General features: G+C 36.8%; 2 protein-coding genes across 3 annotated transcripts; one reads left to right on the top strand and one right to left on the bottom strand.

The window, feature by feature from the left end:
* Nucleotides 1-20,174, bottom strand: LOC134799586 (protein transport protein Sec23A). Of its 2 annotated transcripts, XM_063772021.1 has the most exons (14): nt 20,017-20,174; nt 19,643-19,930; nt 18,731-18,986; nt 17,734-18,304; nt 17,287-17,429; nt 16,620-16,759; nt 16,213-16,331; nt 15,536-15,689; nt 12,604-12,755; nt 11,651-11,825; nt 11,057-11,212; nt 2,825-2,890; nt 1,479-1,499; nt 1-658 (listed from the first exon to the last, which is right to left on the bottom strand). In XM_063772021.1, the coding sequence occupies exons 2-14, from the start codon at nt 19,919-19,921 to the stop codon at nt 569-571; spliced, it is 2,322 nt and encodes a 773-aa protein (XP_063628091.1). In that variant the 5' UTR covers nt 19,922-19,930; nt 20,017-20,174; the 3' UTR covers nt 1-568. The 2 variants fall into 2 exon arrangements, with proteins under 2 accessions (XP_063628091.1, XP_063628092.1); XM_063772022.1 differs by lacking the exon at nt 1,479-1,499.
* LOC134799654 (uncharacterized) lies at nt 5,023-11,044 on the top strand. Its single transcript, XM_063772094.1, has 4 exons — nt 5,023-5,186; nt 6,029-6,132; nt 6,224-8,635; nt 8,733-11,044. Exons 1-4 carry the CDS (start codon nt 5,023-5,025, stop codon nt 10,541-10,543), a joined length of 4,491 nt encoding a protein of 1,496 aa, XP_063628164.1. The 3' UTR covers nt 10,544-11,044.
* Nucleotides 20,175-23,011: the final 2,837 nt, after the last annotated feature.

The raw sequence follows: 23,011 nt of genomic DNA, 5'->3' as shown, positions 1-23,011 counted from the left end.
TATTTTTTCTTAAAATAAATCATTTAATCATTTCATAAACATTTGTTTTAATTTATAATGGAGAATACAAAATTTAACTTAACTAGCAGCTATCTTGGAAAGAAGAGCAAGGTGTAGATGATGTATTGGTTAAATATATCTTTTAAGTATTATCCCAACAGTAACACATATTCTCACATTTATACAAATTCAAAGAAACATGTCTTTTTTTATATAGGTAGGGGAGAACTGGGAAAGTGGCATGAAGGAGAGTCAGGTTTTGAATAAGCCACTTGTATTATTTTGGAAGTTACAGAATGAGTTTTGTACGAGCCTTTATTTACTGGTTTCTCGTCACTTCCAAATATTTGACATATAAAATTCGCCCTGAAACCATCGAAATAATGCAAATAACTCTTTCAAAATCTGGATCCTGTATGCCACTTCTTCCCTACCCCTACACCAACCAGACCAGTAAAGCAGTTTCTGCGTGAGATGGAGGAGACAGTAGTACCGTACTGTTAGGTACATATAAATGGTTGCCCTAAAGACCTGCCCTATTCTACAAGGCTGTGGCCCGGCTCTCCGACTAGGCGGTGGACGACACGGCAAGCTTCTTGAGGTGCTCCATGAACACCTGCAGCGACACGTCATCCGTGAGCACGGGGGCTCCGCCATCCTGTTTTACACATAAAATTATATAAGTACTCGGAAATTATTGGAAATCAGCCCAAAATTAACAAAGATATTGGTTAGTGTGTCAATATCAGTGTTTTGAGCAATTTCCAGTGACAATGTCTGATAACCCTGTACCCCAGAAACGTCTAAAATGAGAAAATAATAAATAAATCAAGCGTGTACCTACACCGCCAAACTTTCAAGTCACTTTATAACCCCTGAACTGACTAACAGCTACCAGATTTAGCTTCTCAATGCAATTATTTTTTCCTGTAAGTATAGATAACGGGGAAAAAGTATACACAAGAAAATTTTAAAATTTGCTAAAGCCCCAATTCAGATGTTATGTTGTAGTACCAGTGTAATTACTAGTACCTAATTAGTATAAGTAATTACACTAAATACCTTTAAAAAAAATCAAAAAGACATAAGAAATATTAATTATTAATGCCTACAAAAACTGAATTAATTCCCGTTTTTTAGCCACCTTGTAATTATTTTATGTAATTAACCATAAAAGATTTAGAAAATATTACTATATTTAGATAATGTTAGCTTAGCAATTGTTGCAAAAGTACATTTTTATTGATTACATGAAATATAATAGGAAATTAAAACAGCGTAGTGCAAAAACATGCCTTAAAATAAAGTTAGCTTTGTTATAATATTTTTAGCAGAAATATTAATAGGTAAGTTAAGCTGAAAAAAAACATTCAAAGTGATAAGAGATTGAAAGCGTTTTTAAAAGCCAATGTAAAATTTTGAGTTCAGGAAGCCGACACCAAAATTAGTTTAAAAGCAACTAATAAAAAAAATACTACCGCTGACGGCATCGGCATCGCCTGGTTTTCGCCAATACAATGATGAAACAAAAAAATAAAAAGTCAAACCATGCTGTAATGGCCGAATCTTGTCGGTATATCACTCCATGCGAATTATTAAAAAAAAAACAGCTCCATGTCCTATGCTATGAACTATGAATCACGTAAAATTAAAATGCAATAGTGTGTTTTAAGTTTAATTGTTTTACCATATGGCATCATAATGAATAACTAAATAAAGTGTATGACAGCTTCTTTAAAGATAACCTATGTTTGAAAATGTACGTAAATGAAATTAATACAACTTGTAGGAGCACGGCGCTAAAATAGTGAATTAGCCTCATGCATGAAGTTTATATTGAACGAAATACGAGTATGTTTTAATCGGATGTTTGTTGCCGTTTTATCATGTTACAAATGCATTTCCGTTATGAAATTATCATTTAACTGCTTAAAATAACAAATACAAAGTACAAAAATTTGCCCGCGAAATGCTAGTGAGCGAAACGCAACGCCATTAGTCGAAATGTCACGTGACGTCACTCGTTTTAACAAATTGTTAAGACCAACCAAGAGTAAAAGAGATGGCATTATGACCTGACTCGCCACTAAGGGGTTGTGCACAAATCACGCGAGGTGTTTTCGGCTATTTTTTGACCCCCCCTCCCCCTTGGTGATATTTGGTGAGGTTTTTGGCTACCCCCCTCCCCCCACACAACCTCACGTGTATTTATTTGAAATTGTACTTTGACCAAATATTAAGATAAATAGTTTTGTATATGGAAAATCTTGTTTATTTTTCTATTTTCGTTAAATAGACTCGCTATTTTGAAGCCCAGAGTGAAGATTTATGTTAAACGAAACCGAGAAAAAGTATCTACTCATGTGGAAGGTTTTTTTCTTAGTTTCGTTCCCTGTAGAAAAATACACGTGAGGTTTCCTTATACCCCCCCTCCCCCAATGTGATCTATCGTGATTTTTTCGTGACCCCCCCTCCCCCTATCGAACCTCGCGTGATTTGTGCACAAGCCCTAAGTAACAAAACGTCAGTTGCGTTCATACCGAGTGACGTCATCACGCTCTGTTGAATTCGCGCCAAAAATTATGAGTGTTTCAGCTGCTCAACTTTTTTCAACTTTTTAAATATTTTTTTAATAATATTATGGGAAGGTTTATAAAAGTATTTTTATTTTTTCCGGTGTTCAAACGATATAAATAATGATATAAAAAATTAAAAATAGTCATGCATGAGGCTAATTGAAATCAAGTCATGCATTTGACATTTATAAAATGAATCGTATTAAAATGGCAATAAGGTGATATTTGTTTGAAATGATGTCACTCACCCCTCCATACGCGTACATGTTGTTGTGCGTCTGAGATGGATTGACCTTCGACAACAGGAAACGGGCCTGAAATAAAAAAAAAATCAATAAACAACACACAATACTAATAACATAAATAAAGGTTTGGGTTATTTGGGGAATTAGCCGACATTCTGAAGCACCTATATAGGCCCCGAGCATGAACTATAGGGGGCAGCATAGGAGCCGTCAAATCTTTGGCGCGAGGCGTAAATGTGTCGTTTATGCTTCCGATGTAGCCCACAAGATGGCAGAACCTACTATGCACAAGGAAACGTACCGACGAGAACGGTAGATGGTAGCACTTGCTTTGGCAATGTACATGTGCACATGCCGATTCAGGCCACAAGATGGCAGACCCTCCAACGCGCACGGTCCTTATACGGAATCCCCCGTTTTCCCAATCATACATACTCGTAAATAATCCTACCCTACATTGCAGATGTTTTTATTGATTCACGCATCTTTGTTTTTTTGTGTTTCATGTCATAAACTTTGATCTTACAAGTAAGGTATTGTTTATCGTGTGACTATAAAAATTGCATATAGGGCCAGTAACCTTCATATTAGTGATGTACCGACTATTGATTTGGCCGACTAGCCGTCTAATCGGCGCTCGAATGGCCGATTAGTCGGCCGACTAGTCGGCTAGTCGGCCAGATCATTCGTTTCGTATAATTTCAGGTCAAAAACAATAGTTTTGCTCCTTTGGTTGCGCTATTCATCATATTAGCTTGGCTAAAAGGTGTTCTCTACAGGTTCAAAGACCTATCACAAGAATCCTCTGTCAATTTCTTTTATTTTGCGATCCTGAGCAGACCGTCAGTATAACTTGTAGGAGGTATTTCCAAGGTTCTATTTCCCGTACGTAGTCGCCAGTTAAGAACCTATCCCCTGTGGTCAGCGTCTTTACGAGCAACGTGCCCAGTTTATAAGTCTCTAAATTTTGCAATAACATTAACAGTTCCCCATGGCTCCACCATTTAAAAAAAACAATAACTAAATAATAATAAAATCATTTAACTATAGAACTTGGCCATGAAATTACACGAGAATCAGTTGAGATCGACCTGTAGAGGAAAACACCAGCCCACCAACATACGATAACGATCAAACGGTCAATATTATATGAACAAAAGTTTTCGTCTGCACCCTGAATAGGTATTTTGGTAAAATAGACATAAAACATATGGCAAATATCGACTGTTGATTTTCTTTTCCTAATTTTCTTTCACTAATAAAGTGCCGACTAATCGGCCATTTTTGCCGACTAGTCGCCGACTAATCGCCGACTACAAATGTGGCCGGATAGTCGGCTTTCCCGACTAGTCGGCGACTAGTCGGTACATCCCTACTTCATATATATTTTACCACTGGTAAATCTTTCTTAGTGATGCGCCCTTAAAGTCTCTACAATTTTCCTCATATTTTCTGCTAAGAATAGAATTGATGAACAGGCAGTCAAAATATTAAGTGTGAGGACTTCACCCCACATATGACTTTGCGCTTCGCACACATAAAAAAGCGCGCATTTACAAGCAATAGGTACTCTAGGTACTATATACCGCTAACACTTGTCATTAAACCTCCACGTCTTCATCTGAGATAAGCGCGCACCAAATAAACGTGTCGGAGAGCAAAACGAACGCGAGCTGCGAGTAGATCCATTGTGGCGAACAAAAAAGTGGCTATAATAATGTTGTGCCGGGCCCTGTTGGCCGCCGCCGTCTTTACATGTACGTTGTCTCGCGGAACGCGTCCACCGACTTTAAACTACATAAAAAGTTTAAAAAAATATACGGAACATAGGTTGCGACTAGAAGAAAGTGAGCTCACATGGTGTTTCCAACATTAATCAAAAGTTAATACGATTATAAATTGAACGATGATTGTGATTTGGGTATGAGTGTTGATTACAGTTTGTAAGAATGTTTATTTACGCTTCATGCCCACATTTTGTTAAAGGGGGTTCGTTGTCAACGATGTATACTTTTATCTGATTACGCGCCAGCAAATATCGGGTTGTGTACGTAAGGCGTGTGTTCAACGGATGTATTCGAATATGGATAATGACATAACTTCAATATAGACTTAATTTTTTTATCTCTTTATTGTCAAAATATGATTATTTTGCTCACCAATTTGATTTAAGTACCGCCCATGCCAGGTCTTATCCATCTATGCCCTTAGGCTGGCGTCCAAGTAATAATAATATTAAGGCAAGTGGTTTTGCAGATGTGTTGTGCGTGCTGTTACTCAGTGGTGTCCAAAAGGAGGACATCGACGCGAGCACCCTGCGGAAACTGCAGCGACACAACGTAAACATCGACGATATCAAGGACCAGTGAGTTTATGCCGTATTGTTTTCGCCGCGATAACATTCTGTGGTTTGATTCTAAAGGAAAAACGTTAATGAGTACCTACTTACCGTCTCAGCTTAGTGTGTAGCGAAAATGGAATCAGAATCAAATGTCAATGCCCCTCCAATAATTGTGATTTTATGTCAACATAGTTCACTTTCTCTGTATCACAGATTAAGTTTAAAGTTACCAAAACCATAGAGGTGATATAGTATTAAAGACTTCAACTACAGGGTGTCCAGTGGCAGATTTCCAAATTCGAAATTTGATTAAAAAAAGACTAAAATATATAAACCAAACCTGTATACTTTTATAAAAAGATGATGAATGCGGATTGAATTTTTTGAAACTCACATTTTCTACCGAGCTTCCAATAAGATTAGCTGACGGTGCATCACAGTGTGGCGTATATTAAAATTAATATGGCAACTTACGCCTAGGAGCTCGTTTCTGATTTTATTTTATTGTTCTGAAATTTTTGGACCAGAAAAATGACTATTGTCAGCTGACAGATTAAATCCGTAACAGTTTTAGAAGAAAAATTTTAAATCAAATTCAGGGTCTTGCAGTACTGAATAAAAAGCCGTTCTTTAGATACGCCTCAATAGCACGTGCACGCTGCTCTGCTGGCCAGCGATCCATTGTCACTAATTAATCCGCAACACTCACGAAACTAAAAAAACACCTGCGTCTCCTTGGCACTATACGCGTTCGAAAATGATTTGGATTTTAAATCGGAAATTTGCTACTGGTCACCTTTACAATTTGCTTCTTACGATAAATATAAACAGCTATAAATGCTAAATATTTTCTCACTTTTAAACAGGCAGCTGAAAACACAATGTATTGGTAAAACAGACATTCCAGTCACTTTGACCACGCCACTGACAAATCCAACCACCGAGAAAACAAAGATAACTGTTAGCGACAGTAAGTAAATTTTTGTTAAGTAATAATGTTTACTTTTGTGATTGTGACGATAATGAAATCAATGAATAATAACGTAGTGTTTAAATTCTAGAAAATGGACTGCCAGCCGAAGACGCGACACCGCTACAAAAAATCGTTGATTATTTAGAATTTTTACATAAAGAAGAAAAAAGAAAAGCCTTGGAATCTAAAGATAATGACAATAAAATCAAACAGGGACAGAAGCCCTTCTCATTTCTATCCAGTTCTCCTTTTCGTGATATAATTCAAGGAATTAACGTTGAAGATTTAAATACCGAAACACCACTTCCAAGAACGACCAGCACTAAGAAGGACAATGAAAAAAGCAAAATGGAAAAGAATATAAATTCGGAGCTTGAGACCTTAATGAACGTTTTGCGAATGAATATTGGCAGGACGCCTGATTTATCGCAGCAAGGAAGTACTACGGTTAAAACAGTTAATAATCTTCCTGTTTCTGAACACACTAAAAATATCGATTATATTACAAAAATAGTAGAGGAAATAATGTCCAAGAGACAATTGAAAGAGTTAAACACAACTAAAGGCCCTAATTTAAATACAAATGAATCATTGCAAAATATAGGCGAAAAGCTCGACATACAATCCAAAAACAAATCATTATCACTAATAAGATATTATTTAAACAATTGCAAACTCGAGAATTATTACAGAAATAACCAAGGTCATAAAGATAAGTTGGATATATTTGACAATGTCAAAAGGCTTAGATCCAGTATTAACGAGCCAGATGCAAATGATAGTGACGAATACTCCATTTGCAATAAATTAAAAGCACAAGAACAGAAAGTAATCCATGGCCATAACGGCAACCCTATAATCAATAACATTTTAAGTAAATTAAAAGAGGAAAGTGAAAGGTTTAAGCTGTTAGATAAAGAAAGTGCCATTGGAACTATTATGGAACATCAACCACAAACTGCGCTTATCAATCAGAAAAATAACAAATTTATCAACACTAAAGAAGGGTTAAATATAGTAGACGATGACTACATTAGAGCATTAGGCAATGAATCTAAAAATATAAGCTTTGATGGCCTAAGAGGTCACATAAAAATAGATGATACTTATAAAGAAAACTCGGATATTGAAACTGATAAAGCATTAAAAAATGTATTACAATCGCAATCAAAACTTTTTAACCAAATATTTAATCAACAAAGAAACCTCATAAATATGTGCAATACCGACAAAGAAAACTTAAAACCACGCGAAAATGAGAGTCCCGAACCTTTACAATCTGCATCGAAAGCTAAACTAAATAATGAACAAAATGAGCCTATGGTAACCATGCAACAATCACAAGATAACTACCCGACATACATTAATGAAAACATACGTAAACTAGAGCCTAAATTAGGATATGAGCAAGCAAAACTTGCAGGTCAATTACGTTTATTCCAATACAACCCATCCAAATCAGACAACAATGTATTAAATGAAGAATACAAAAGTTATCAACGTACGGCCCCAAACTCTTTTATTATAGAAGATCAAGCTATAGGGCCGAATCATAAGCTTAGAACAAGAAATAGAATGGATGATACATTAAAAACAATCAACACACTGAATAGTATCGCTCACGATCGAGACCTCGGTAAGGACTATAAACGACCCTGGTTCTATGCTGAACTGAGCAATAAACATTTCAAACTCAAAATGAATGGAAATCAACAGGGATTGTATTTTACGCCTAACAGCTATAACAAAATAACCAATACAGTCGAGCCTAGATTAAAAAACTCGTTCGAAAAAAGTTGGTCACCGTACTTTGACATTGCCGATAATAACACTGCAATTATTCGAACAAACGAAAATCTAACGGCTAATAAAGAACAACCAATTTTAGTCGATCCATCATTAACCCGATCAAACGTCCGAGAATCAATGGATGGCAGTAAAAAATACCCCATGATCGACGGAACGTACCAATATGAAAATAAATATCGTAGCGTCATTGAAGATAGAAGTTCAGAACAATTAAAAACCAAACAAGATAAGAAAATTAACGAAGTTAATTGCCAAACATTTCATGAAACCAGGGTCGAATGCCGTTCCGCTGCTGATAAGCATAATGATATAAAAATTACTAATATGAGAGAAAATAGTGAGGAAACAGAAACTTTCAATAATAACATAAAAACGAAACATAATCATTATAGATTACCATCAAGACCTACTATCACTGAGCAGCACTTGGACAATGATACAACTTTAGACCGATTTAAAATAAATATCGACGACGATGATTTTTTCAGCCAAAATAAAACTAAAGAAAGTAAAAAAATACCTTTATTATCTCCAAATGTTATAAAAGATATAGCACAAAGTATAAAGGAATTTGTATTAAGGGATTTAACAACAACAATGACAACGATACCACCCAGCAGCACTACAACTTCTCAGATGACAACTACAACACCTACTACAATCACCAAAACTGTTAAATCTACGACAAAAGGTAAATTATAAACAACAGAAAAAAGTTACTAAAAATAAGCAAAAGTAAAAAAAAATACAATAAGTGTTATTTTTAGCGTTATTTTTTTATGTTGCAGAAGAAATGCCAACGACATCGACCAAAGATCCATTAAAAATACAAGATGCTTCGAAAACATTGGAGAAAATGATGGAAATGTTATCGAAAATAACTTTGATGAAGAATACAGTTTTAGAACCAGAGAACGTTAAGCATGTTCCGTACAACATGAATACAACAGTCACAACACAAAAAACCACCACGCAACACGATGAGCAACAAGTAGTACCAACAGACAATACCCTTCGACATCAACAAAATATCAAATTGGAAGAAAGCCGTGGACCGCATGTTCCACAACCTTTACAAAACGTAGAAAACCTTAAAGCATACGTGCCTCAACTGGGTGAAATGAAAGATGAAAATCGGTTCCCTTATGGTGCACAACCTTTGCAACAGAAGCCAGAAAACCATGTACCATACGTCGCACAAGTTTTCCAGCGTCACCCAGAGAATCAATTACCATATGACTCACAACCATTAAATCTTAATCCAAACCATCGTCTACCATATGATACACAGCCTTTACAGCGAGGCCTTGTGAATCGCTTACCATACGAAATACAAACATTAAAGCGCAACATAGTAAACTCGGAAATTAGCGAGCCGTGTGTGTCACAGGCAGAACAACTCAATGGACAAAATCGTTTACAATATTCTCCACATAACTCAGAGCGTAATCTAGAAAACGGAGTATCTGTTCCACAGGCCCCAGTAAACCATTCGCCATATGTTTCAAAGGCAATGCAACTCAACATTGAAAACCCTAATCTAATCCCACAGGCCGCACAAACCAAAGCAGAAAGCAATTTCCAATTTGATTCACAGCTCTTACAAAATAATCAAGAAATCCCACAACAGTCTTTCCAGCGTAATCCGGAAGACCATATACCAGTGCCAGAAGTTAAAACAGAAAGCCGAATACAATATTTTCCATTAGCTTTACAACCAAAAACAAATAACCGAATTCCATATGATTTACAGCGGTTAGAGTCCAACCCAGAAAATCACGTAACATATCCTCCAGCGCCCTTACAATATTTGCCACATGCTGCAGAATTACCACCAGGAAACAGCATACCATATGGTTCACCGGCTGGGCGACTAAAAACTGAAGATTATTTACCATATAACCCAAAACCTTTACAAAATGGCTCAAAAAACAGACCATATGATTACAGTATGATGGACCCTTATCATCATTCGAAAATTGTATATAGGGAGCCATATTTAAAAGAGGTTCAAGCACCTGTCCCGCAAAACAAAGTAAAACCGTCTTTTGGTAAAGTTATAACAGTACAAACAAACTCTGGAGAAATATCACCATTGAAAATAGTACTGCAAAAACCTTTTTTGCAAAATATAGTACTTACAACACAACCGCCAGTAAAAGCGCATCACAGTGATGAAACTTTCAATTTCAAAAAACCAATACAAAAACATAATCGACACCAAGTGGAAGTCAAAGAAAGCGAAATGAGTAATATTAATGAAGACAAAAGTTATGTGCCTCGACACACGCACAAAAACACTAAGATAGCTGTTCCAAAATCTAGAAAAATAAAAAAGGAACGCGAAGTAGACCAACACTATAAACCACGAGATCTTAACGATATTGAAAAATTTCATGAAAAGTTAGAGCGAGGCGATCCGTGGCATCGCGAAGATGAAAAGATTGCAAAGAGAGTGCAAAGACCGATTGTGAAGAATACTAATTATGATGACACGCATTTCCGAAATTTTCTACAAACACAACAGAAAGTAAACGCTATGCTTGAGAAAATATTGGCTTCTGGTAAAACCAAGCCAATCAGTGTCGAGGTTATATAAATATTATTGTTTAGTAGTTTTTTTAATAAATCGTTATGTGCTCGGACTTATTGTGTTGATTATTAGAACCGAATGTTAAATGTTAAATCAATTAAAAATTCAAGGGCATGTTGGATCTTGCTCAATAACCGCTATTACAAAAACTATAAAGATTATATAACTAAGACGGGGATATTCGCGTATAAACTTGAAAATTACCACCGATGTTTTGAGAGCAATTTTGCATTTGTAGTCCCAGTGAAAGACTCAACTTTTTATATTGACAAAACCCCAGTGGACCCAAATATTTGTGTCCAATATTTACACCACTGTAAAACTTCCGTGAGACAGAGACATATTAAAACGGGTCACTTGCGTATTTTAAGTCGAAAATTGCTCGACATGTTTCACTCCATAGTAGTAGTAGTACTCCGAGTAGCATCATCAGCAGCACGCGTTGGCAGACCGGCGCCCGCTAAAATGCTCCATTCTTATCGTTTAGAAACTCTTAAGGCATGATTGTAATAGGCTCACCTGAGAGCCTCCGTGCTCGGTGTCGATGTACCGCGGCACGGGGAAGCGGCTCTGCAGGATCTCCTGCGCGTCGTCGACGGGAGCCCGCAGCAGCTGGGCGAAGCTCTCGTACTCCGGCATGTCTTGGTAGCGGAGGGCGCGCCATTGCGCTATCGTCTGCAAATTATGAATTAACCCCTTATTTCATGTCATAAATAAAATTGTTTCGATTTGAACTTTAATAGCTATCAATAGAGTTGAAAATGATAACTGCCATATATGGCTGCGTATGCAGTAAAGGGTTTACGGGATCAGCTTTCATCCATTACAAAGTCAACTATGTAACCTAAAACCCATGACTGACTATCTCTCTCTCGCTATCGATATACATGTTTAAATACGAATTCATTAATTCATCGAATTGCCACTTACAGCACCACGGTACACCACGTTTGAATCGTAGATTATACGGATGCTTTTCTCATCAAGTGCGATTGATGTAATCTCATCTAAATGGAACCAAAACTTCCATTAGCCACATTGCAATGACGCTATAAACCAAATTTATGAACGCTTCCTATTTGTCAATTTGACACCTTCATTCATTCATAGTACCTCGCCGTGGTATATGAGGATCTGGAAGAAGGTGTCCATGAGCAGGATGCGGTCGGGCTGGATGGAGGAGGTGTCCAGCAGCACGGGCTCGGGCGGGCCGCCGAAACTGTACGAGTACAGGATCGGTTGGATCATTATCAGCGACTGGGTAAGATCCTCGCGCATCAACATGTGCCTGAGGAATAGTCAAATATTAATTTTAGATATACAGAGCGACTAATTTGCCGTGGATAACATATAGTACTACTGTTTTGTAGTTCGCAGTGCATTAGTATGGTACTCCATCTGTCCAATATCTTGGTCCAATGTGTATTTGTGCCTCACATTTTGCTTAATGAGAGAGTGAGACGCAATGCACACTGGACAAATAAATTGGACAGGTTGAATAGCACCCTTAGTAGTAATACTGTGTAACTAATTTTTATAATAAATAGTTAACTAAAAATTTCGATGCCGACTCTTTAGTAATGTCGGTTAGTAAATTTTGTCGTAAGGCTTCGTATGAATTACATTAGTTAAATCAAACGTGGTTGAATGTAACGGAAAGTCTAAGCTGTACCGCTGTACTGCACAATGTATTTGGTGGTCACTGAATAGTTAAGAGTCAACTTTGTATAACGAAAGTTGCTGCATAATGTAATTTGTCTCAAACTTGAGACTTGTAAGTACTTACACAAACAATGAATCTTTGGTTAAAACAAACCCACGACTAGAGGGATACGGCTTCTTAATAAATAACTGTGACTTCCTAACCTTATCTAAACAGTAAACACTCCGTCTTTGTGTCCAGTTGTCAACTATTTGTGGCTTTCCATCACAGAAGGCATCATGCTTCAAGTGCAGTAAGGACCATTTTATCTGTTATTCCAACTGAAATTCTGATAGAATGGGCCTTATTGCACATGAAGCATAACACCACATTTGTTCTTGGAATGATCGTAATTATTCAATACCTGTAGAAGGTGGTCTCGTCGGGCGAGTTGTTGAACACCTGCAGGAACTGGGAGCGACGCAGATGGTACATGAACTGCGGATAAAGGCTGAAGTTCTCTGAAAGCCGGAAACTGTTCGGATCATCTTTGGCGTACTCGCCGAACTTCTGACACTGTAAGAGAAAAATAAGGTTATGATAGTAAGCGGTATTAACCCTTTACCAGGCTGACAGTTCAAAAATGACAATCGAATGTAGTCAAATATATATCCCTCAGTCTGGTAAAGGGTTAAAATAGTAATATATTCAAGAGTAGAAGAGTGACGATGAAAGGAGCATCAAACTGACCGTTGCATCAAAAGCCACTCGTACCTTAGTTTTAGTACTGAATTCTCGTATTACTGACTACAGAGAGTAAATAATAAAATTATTGGTTGATTTAATACGATTGTAGTATATATTAGCACTATAAAGGTAGAACATACGATCTAACGAAGGTTGCGGACCGATCAATTATATTTTATTTGAACTAGGCAGAAGGGCAGTATTGATGCCATGAGAAATTTTAACCGTCATTAGAATGTGATAAAGAACATGAAAAAAAAAGTATGAAGGCCACTATGTTGTGGAGGTAAAAATAACCGCCGAAAAAAAACTAAAAGGAAATAAAAAAACCGGCACTAAGACGAAACGAGTCGACCAACAAAAACAATAGCAACCTGAAAAGAAAAAAATAATTATTTTGTCTTCAATAACGCAAGTGAATACCTATGAACTATGTATATACATACTTCTGAAATCAATCACACAAATCTGCGTATTTATATATTTACAATCTGTTATTTTTGGAGTCGGTGCAGGTGCTTCACTAAGGTGCTCAAGTTTGTTTGAGGCTGGCACCGACTCCAAAAATAACAGATTGTAAATATATAAATACGCAGATTTGTGTGATTGATTTCAGAAGTATGTATATACATAGTTCATAGGTATTCACTTGCGTTATTGAAGACAAAATAATTATTTTTTTCTTTTCAGTTTGCTATTGTTTTTGTTGGTCGACTCGTTTCGTCTTAGTGCCGGTTTTTTATTTCCTTTTAGTTTTTTTTCGGCGGTTATTTTTTTTGTTTAAAAGTTTTTATTTTATAATTTTCTGTGGCTATAATTTATACAAATTATTACATGCTTAATTTTTGATTACTTTTAAAATAGCTACCTACCTTGCTTTAGCTATTAACTGTTATATTAATAATCCTACTTTAACTATTATTTTGTTCTGTAATATAAATAAATTACCCCTATTGTCCCACCCTTAGGGTAGGATTTTTTCCAAATTTTTATTATTATTACGACTACTCTGTAAAAGGTTATGCGTGGTCATACGTTACAATCGGTGAGTGAAAAAATCAATCATCCCCTATTTTCCTACCCTTAAGGTTGGATTTTTTTTTCCAAATTTATATGGGACCAACTTCGGGGTATACCCTTTCCAATAAAAAAATAATTATCAAAATCGATCATCTCTGTAAAAAGTTATGCGTGGTCATACATAAAAATATATATATATATATATATATATATATACAGGGTGGAAAGGCACGACGATCCTTCCCGGAAGTATTAGATCGTTTAAGTGATACAGAGACTATTGGTAATGGTAAGAATCGTTAATTGAGTAAAAAATAAAAATTGCAAAAATACTACTTTTTAACTGTGGTGATAACCCTATAGCATGTGCACATGACGGCTAGATTAAGGATCTCCGTCGGGAAAGCTCGGGACTTTACACTTTTTTCCGATCGTTGACAGTATCGCAATGATGTATGAATGACGCATAAATGTCAAATAAATCAAATGCATGCAAAAATATTACAAACAATTTTATTACTTTCTTAGATAATTACTTTTTTCCAATATTTAATACTATCTTCTTTTCACATACGGTGTTCAAATGTACCTCCGTGTATTACAACGCCGCCGCAGCCCGTACCCGAGTATGTCGATGCACATGCGATATAGTGTATGCTCTTCGTCATTTATCCTCCGCAGAAAGCACCAATTAGCCTTTGTCTCATTTCGTCCGCAGTTTCACATTCCGTTTGGTTTGGTACACCATATCTTTTACACAGCCCCACAAATTTAAATAGCCACGAGCATCTAACATTTTTATTTGAAGAATATGACATTCAATAAGTATAGTTCAATGAAAATTTAATTTCAAACATCAGACGTCTTGTCTATTTCCTACCACGCAAGAAGGTTTGTTAGTTTGGTATTGAAGAAGTATTTATTCTTGATTTATTCTTAGTATTTAATTTTTGCAAGTTCATTTGGTGCAACTAACACAACCTACTTGTTATTTTTAATTATTTTGGATAGTTTCCAATTATTCGAAAATAATTTTGTGAAACGTGTTAAGAAACTAAAACCTTTTTATCAGTCAAGGAAACCAGAGATATTTATAAGACGATTGCGTACTTTTGAGTGGTTGTCAATGTCACCATTTGAACTGTCGTTGTAAACAATGTTGTGGTTAGTATTATTAATATTAAGGAATAACATAACTATTTCATTCAAGTATTGAACAAGTGGAACCACTAAGAAAGCGAAAATCCTGCAATGATTCTTACCGTGCTGTAAGCAGACCTAAAAATGGTTAGATGGCAACAAATTAGCATAATTTCCTGTCGAATACTGATTGTTTACAAGTAAGTTCATTGACCCTGTCACCTGTTAGGGTTAGAACAAAGTAGTTTTTTGCGTGGATGTTTAAAAGGTCATAATTTAGAAACGGTTGCCCATATTAACATAGTTTCTATGGAGAAAATATAGAGCTTAGGCTAAACTATCTCCCATTTCCGGAAAGGATCGTCGTGCCTTTCCACCCTGTATATATACGCGTCGACTTGAGAACCTCCTCCGTTTTTTTTTTTCGTCGGTTGAAAAGGAAGCCCTACCAGGCGGATGAGCATGCGGTCGAGCCAGCGCAGCACGTCGGGCCCGTCCTCCTGCTCGGCGCGGTACACCACGAGGCGCGCCATCACCACGGCCGCGGCCTCCTGGTCGAAGCCGGCCGCGATGTGAGGCAGGTTCACCGCGGCGTCGCCCCAGCTGACACATTATTGGAATATTAATAATTACGAACAGTATAAAGTCTGTTTACGATATACTCTTAAAGCGGTATTCAGACGGGATGATCAAATCGACCGATTTGATCAGAAATGAAATTGGCGTCAATCTCCAATTTAATCACCAATTTTAGATTTATGGTGATATTAGAGCCCTCTACATTGAAAAAATGCCCCAGAACGAAAATACTGGCGTCACGAATTGGTATTCTTGCGTCCGCACCTCATTTTATCGGCAATATTGGTCATTATCGGCGGTTGAATTCGGCGAGCCAAATTGGCATTTGCGTCCGCACGTCCTGATTCGATAGGGCAATTTAATCTGATTGGCGAAAAATATACTAGTCTGGAATGTCTGGATACGCCTTACGACCTCGCGTATTCGGTTATATTTGGCCTTTGGGACACAGAAGAGATTTTATTTATCACAAAGTTTAAATAGTGTAAATAATCTTGGTACAATTTACTACTAGACTTTATATTAGTATGTATAAAAACGGTCTTACTTGCGTGCCACAGTGGTGACTCGCACGCGTCGCTGGCCGCTCGAGTGCTGGTACTGCGTGATGAGCTGCACGCAGCCGCGCCCGCCCTGAGGCACCGGCGCTGCGTGCTGATTCACCACCTAGAAACAAAACACAGCTCAAGCAACACTAGTTTAGACGATGAGAGAACTCATACAATCCAGCCAGTTACATACGACATGGCATTTGCACCAATGTGCTTTGCACGCGTGGGTTCGTATCCCATCCTCGACGCCACTGTTAGATATCGGAACGGGACGAGTGAAACGAAGGCTGCTCAGATACGCACTGACGTTTATTCGCAATGACACCTTATTATAAGCACATGCATACGGTAGCATATGTAACAGTATATCTCACTCAGCCCTTACTGACAAACAAGAACTTACCTCAAAGAAGATGGCCATGGTAGTGCTGGGCGTGAAGGTGCACAGTTTCCACTGGCTCGTGTTGCCCATACCCACTTCTTGGTCCGACACGCAGGGCCCTTTCACGTTCAGCGACACGCAAGAACCGATTGCGCCACTTACTGGGAAATAATATGAAATTCAATCTTATCTACTTTGATATAAGGTTGATTCTTAGAATGTATTAATTAAGCCATTTGTATATTAAGATTTAATAAATATTCATCATGAAATATGCTTGTTGCTTAGAATACAAACAAAATTAAAAATTACTAAGTATGTGTTATCCTAAGTTTGGCAAGCGAAAATGCGATCTCGTGCTATTAGCAAATATTTCTTTTTAGTTGTTGCATTAAAAAATGCGGTCTCAGAATCATAAATAATTCGCATCGAGTGCGAAAAAATTTATCCATTCTAAAACGTAATAAAATTCAATGAAAGAGTGTAAACACTTTTTATAGAAGAAATTTATCTACTTTGATAACGATAAACGAATATAATTATAGACATTTTACCTATGACAACATCGACAAACTTATCGAGTGTATAAAAAAAGTAACACTGATTTCTACTCCATTGGTCCTGTTCCTTAATGTCATTTGCACTTGATTGTCCGGTCCCTGACAAAAAATAAATCACAGCAACTCACTTTTTAATTCTCGGCTGCACTTGACTTCTAAAGTGCCATTGAACGCCATTTTGAAGTCATTCTTCTGGTCTTTTGCGAACACACGTTGGAAGGTTTGCTTGAAGAGTGAGGAGTTGAACGAGTCACCCATCACCATATGTCCTCTACAAAAAATTTATCATAAATTAATTACTAACATATTTGAACGGAAACTGCTTGCAGAGCTAAATACTCTTCAATTGTTCATAGTAGTTTGAATCAAAAAATTGTGCATACTTTACAAATAGTACCAGTTCCACAGAACTACTGGGAACTATGTAAAGAAATTAATTTCCCTGTCACTGTTAGACTGATTGTAAACTCCATGACTGACGCACATGCGTAAGCAACAGAATCAGGTCATAGGTCAATGTCCCATTTTTACTAGAAATTTGATGGCAATAACAAATCCATCAAAAAGTTTCTTACCCAGTTGAATTACAACACTGTTTCATCTCCATCAGACCAGTCTGATCCAGCGCGCACGAATAAATATCGATTGAGTGGCCATTCGTCGCCGATCGGAAAGACAACGCTTCGTAATGCTTGATACCCTTCTTCATATACTTGGCGTTATCTTTGTGAATGTCGTGATGCGAGCGGATGGGCTGCTTCAGCTCATCATTGACCACCTGACCGGGTCCTTGGGAGCACGGGCCGCCAAGGAACATCATGATTCTAGCCCCAGTATTAGGATAAGTGACTTCTAATAATCCGACAGCCAATGAGAGAGCAACTCCACTGCTTCTCAAAGGTCTCTTTCCTACTCCTAGAGGCCAAGGATCCCGGCCGAGCTCGCCGAGTAAGTCAGTCAAGGCCATGTCGCATTGTTTGACAGGTTGGAGGAACCGGTGGGCCGGAGGCGTCGGCGCCTGGGTGCCAGGACGTTGCTGGGTGTTGGGCGCGTTGACGCGTCCGATCGCCAGCTGCTCTTGGATCTGCTTGGCACTCAAGTCTTTGGTTCCTTTGAAAACATAGCACTTGGATATGCCTTCTGTACCTGGAAAATTTAAAAAGTTTAGTTAGTAAAATGAGTATAAATATGATGAATAATTGCTAACGTTATAAAACAAGTGTGCATTTAAGACCATTTGCTTATCACCATAGCTAGAACACTTTATTGGCTTTATGTCCTCATTTGTCATGAAATTAATAGTGATTGTATAATAAGGCTTGAAAAAGTTAAGAGTAGGTAATTAAATGACCAGTAGCCATAAATAATCTGCAGGTTAGTCTTCACCTAAGGGGCTGTTCATAAATTACGTCATCTATTTTTGACGATTTTTGACCCCCCCTCCCCCCTAAAATCATCCAAAAATCATGCTTCGAATGACCCCGTTTCCTCCTATGTCATGCTACCATCATCCAATGTCCAAACCCCCCCTAATAAGCATTAATTATTCTAAAAGAATTTAAGTGTACTAACCTAACTCATGAATCTGTACCATGCGCCCAAATGTAATAAGACCAACTAGTGCATTCTGCGGCATCAAACTGAGTGACGTCTGCAGGGAGTCCTTCAAAGCCCCCAATTCCTCCTCATCCATACAAGTGTCAACCACCAGCAGGTAAATGGGTGGCATCGTCTGAGCCCGTGTGATTGTGTACTCAATGGTTGAGAAGTTTGGGATGAGCTCAGCAGGTTGGTGCTGTTCGGATATGGCTGCATATTGCGGGGGGAACTGGAAAATAATAACAACATGTTACAGATGAAAATTGATGAAGCATGCATGAGATTGGAGAGAATGAAGGATGTGCAGCAGGACCTCTTTTATCCAAACGCCCTCCCCCGTCCACTTCTTCACTCGCAGTCTCGCCATTTGTCAATTTAGTCATTAAATATAACCCGACAATCTAAAATATTGGACTTTTTTAAGAAATTTCACAATATTGTTTGCTTTATTTCATAAAAAAATACCCTATAAATTCTCTATACTATAATCAGAACGCTCCATCAATCCGAACAGGGGATACATTTTCGGGGTTCGGATTAAAGAGGTCCTGTAGTTTGATCTACACCAAAAAAGCAGCATTGGAAGAGTAAAAAAAATATATTTAATTTTGCAATAATTAGTGGTTGCAAAAGTACATAGTTTTATCAAGTTTATCTTCCGTACACTGCCCATTACTGGCATAAAGGGGCTTCGCATTCTATTTATACAGTTTCACAAATAATATAAATGATATTACTTGATGATACAATATAAATGATACAAAGTTTAACCAACAAGGAATAATTTTATAAGGAACACCATAGAATTGTATGACGTGTTATAGCAAAAAAATCTAATTAGAACCTAAATTGGTCAATAGAGAAAGTAAACATGTGTGTACTCACAGGATTTCTTTGGAAACAGAAGTTGCACACCCACAATTTGGCTCTGTAATCGACCTGGCACATCGGGTTCAGTACAGCGCGGCAGGTGTTCCGGGTGCACAGGACTGGCTCATACTGAATTGGAGGCAGATCTGGCCGTTCTTTCAGTGGCTGGTACAAGCAGGCCAGAGGCACCACAAGCCGCGTTGCTTCGATTCTGCTCGACGGCCACACGTTCCATGTAAACCGTATGCCATCCCGGTCTTCGTTTTGCTGAATAAACTCCTCATACGTCGCCATGTCTTAGATCTACAAACGAAATATTACAAAAACAGCATAATAACACGTATTGACTTAGGTCACACCTTTTCGTGAAACCAACACTTGTTACGTACCAGGAAGACATGCAGTTACCTAAGACTATGCACATAAGCGAAATCCTACAATCCAGTTAGACACCCATTCAGAAAATCGAATTAAAACAGATTTTATAAGGAATTTCTACAGAAGGACCAGTCGGGCTGATTTGGCAATTGTCAATACCAAAGACAAAACAGCTGTCATTTCAGCCACGTCATTTGTGAAAACGCAACATAACTGAGAAATGAAATTTAACTTTTTATTTTAATACTTTACGAATATACACTTTTTCATCAATATTTAAACGGGATAATTTATGCGATTTGAATTTTTCTTGACGAAAATTCTAAATCCATGAAACATTAAGTGTCTTTGCCCCACAACAATTGATAAAAAGAAAATATCATGTTTCGTCTATGGTTTTTTCATAGACAAGAGATCGAGCATAGACAAACGAGCGTGGCTTGTTTTTTCTTTAATAAATACGTTCCGTTTCATGTCTTCGTTCAAGACAATAATTATAAAAATACACATTCTAAATTATATACATAAGAAATAATTAAAGAAGTATAAAATGTAAATAAATTTATTTGTATCAAAAATGTAAATCGTTAAAAATTACAAAAAAATGCTATTTTCGTAATTTTTCTTCTTCTATGAATCATTCCATGCAGTCGCGTGTAAGGAAAACACGAAACGTTATTGAATGAAATATTTTTTTTTATTTTTAGGGCATAGTAAATTATATTTCAATTAGGGACATGATTTGTAAAATATTTCGTATTTTATATTTACTACACCATCGTTTCGATGTAATTAGTGAATAAAATTTTAGGAACATGTCATTGCTTTGTTTTAAGAGCAGGAAGTTTACGCTAAAAAGTGCGACTGCGCACTGGCCAAATTAGTAGTGTGAAAGAAAATGGCGATCAGCGAAAGGCGTCCGGAGTTAACGTGATGAAAAACATTGTAAAAGCTCAATTACATAGTGTTATAGTTAATAAATGTGTCAGATGTAGATTATTTAAGTGTTAATGAATAGTGATTGTGTATAAAAAATGGCTGCGAATATGTACAGAGTCGGCGGTAAGTAGTAATAATTGGTTATTTTTGTTGTAGCTTCGCCGGTTCACCGCCAGCCGACTAGCGGTGCTTTGCTTTGATTGTCGTACCTACATTAATCGCTCACATTAATTAGTTAATGTAAATCCTTTCTATATAGTCAAGTTATCAACAAAATAAGATGTTTTACGCGAATTAGATCAAAGTTATACGGTGTTTGCGGGAAAGTTATATTTATACTAAATTTCGTCAAATAGGACATTAGCATTTGCATCTAGGTATCATTGTATCGGCTTGCGTACTGAGTGCGGGTGGTTAGGCATGGAGGAGTATCACTTACCTAATCGCGAATATGGTTTTTCGGAATTATTTTATGAAATTTGTATGGTTTTGACACAAGATTTTAGGTTATATTGGATGTTGTCAAAACAATTTCATGTGAGTTTGCGGTGTCTGAACCCAGAGTTGGGGTTGTTGGAGGATGTGAGGAAGTTTGGTGTGGCGCGAAGTTGCCGGTGACGGTTCAAGGTGTGTGTAGTGTTTTGTTTGGGGTTGATAATGCGTAAAGGTGATTAGTGCAGGGTGGGCCGGTGGCTTGGCCATCGTCGCGGTCTGGGCCTCATGTCCGTGCTCGCGCGCGGCATATTAATAAGCTCTTCCCTTTACACTTCCCATCATATCATGCAGTGTACTTCATATAAGTATCATTGTTTGGTCAGGTGTTTATTACATTAAATAAACTGAACGAAATATAAGAGCTAATTAAAATAAGAACAATGATATAACTTCGTAACTGGTTTAGCATAGAATAATACTTAACTTATTATATTTACTCCAGTTTTTTTTAATAAGTAGTGTTTAAATTTGTTTATTGTGTCATAGTGTCTGAATTCCATTAAGTGTATTAAAGAATTTAATATTCATTGCTATCTGACCTGAATTCAATTTACTGTAAGTACCTATTCAAATAATAGCTTTGAAGTATGATCAATTTCGGTGAGGCTTTACATCATGTCATGTCATCAGAACTTAGAAAAATTAAATATATTGTGTCTCTGAATATGAATCAGTCTAGTGTAATAATATAACTCTTCATAATTTTGCTATAATTTACTAAATATTAAAATAATAATCCTTTCTAACTTAAACTGCCAAAAGCACAAATCCAAACATGTTTGAGTAGACCAGGACTTCTATTTGAATAAGTGTACATAATCTTCTATTTTATTTAATAATACCTGTAGCCTTCAACCAAGTGAAAGTCAGAGTTGATTGACCTGCCATTATTGCCATTTGTATGTAACCTCCTTATTTAACTGTTGAGTTGTGTTCAATATTGAGACTTCTATTTACACTATTAGATTATATTACATTGATGTATAACATTTCAAATTCAAAACTAACCTTCAACCAAGTGAATTCATATATAAGTTTTATAAAATAACATAAAATTTAAGTACCAAAAAGACTATTTAATAGTACAATTACACTGATAAGCACTAAGCAACTTCATGTTATTAGTTTATTACATAAATGTATAACATTTCAAATTCAAAACAAACCTTCAACCATGTGAATTCATATATAAGTTTTATAAAATCACATAAAATTTAAGTACCAAAAAGACTATTAATAGTACAATTACACTGATAAGCACTAAGCAACCTCATGTTATTAGTTAGGTATTATTACATGTTATACCTAACATACCGCTTAATATAATAATTCTCAATAATCTTTGTTCACTGAACCTTCGGAGTTCAGATAAAATATTAAACTTAGGAATTGGAAAGTACCTATCCAATTCAACATTAGTAAATGTTGTCATACCTATCAAGTTCTAGAATCTAGGTTTATGGATGTGCAGGTTGTGTTGTCAGGTTAAATATTGCTTTTAACAATAAGGCAACGGGTTGTTAATGGTGCCTTAAAATGCTACAAATGTTTAAAAAGAGCATCAGAATAACT

This window comes from Cydia splendana, chromosome 18, assembly GCF_910591565.1.
Source record: "Cydia splendana chromosome 18, ilCydSple1.2, whole genome shotgun sequence".
In the NCBI taxonomy this organism is placed as follows: domain Eukaryota; kingdom Metazoa; phylum Arthropoda; class Insecta; order Lepidoptera; family Tortricidae; genus Cydia; species Cydia splendana.
The sequence above is the reverse complement of the archived record's forward strand: the minus strand, read 5'-3'. Positions and strand labels throughout refer to the sequence as shown.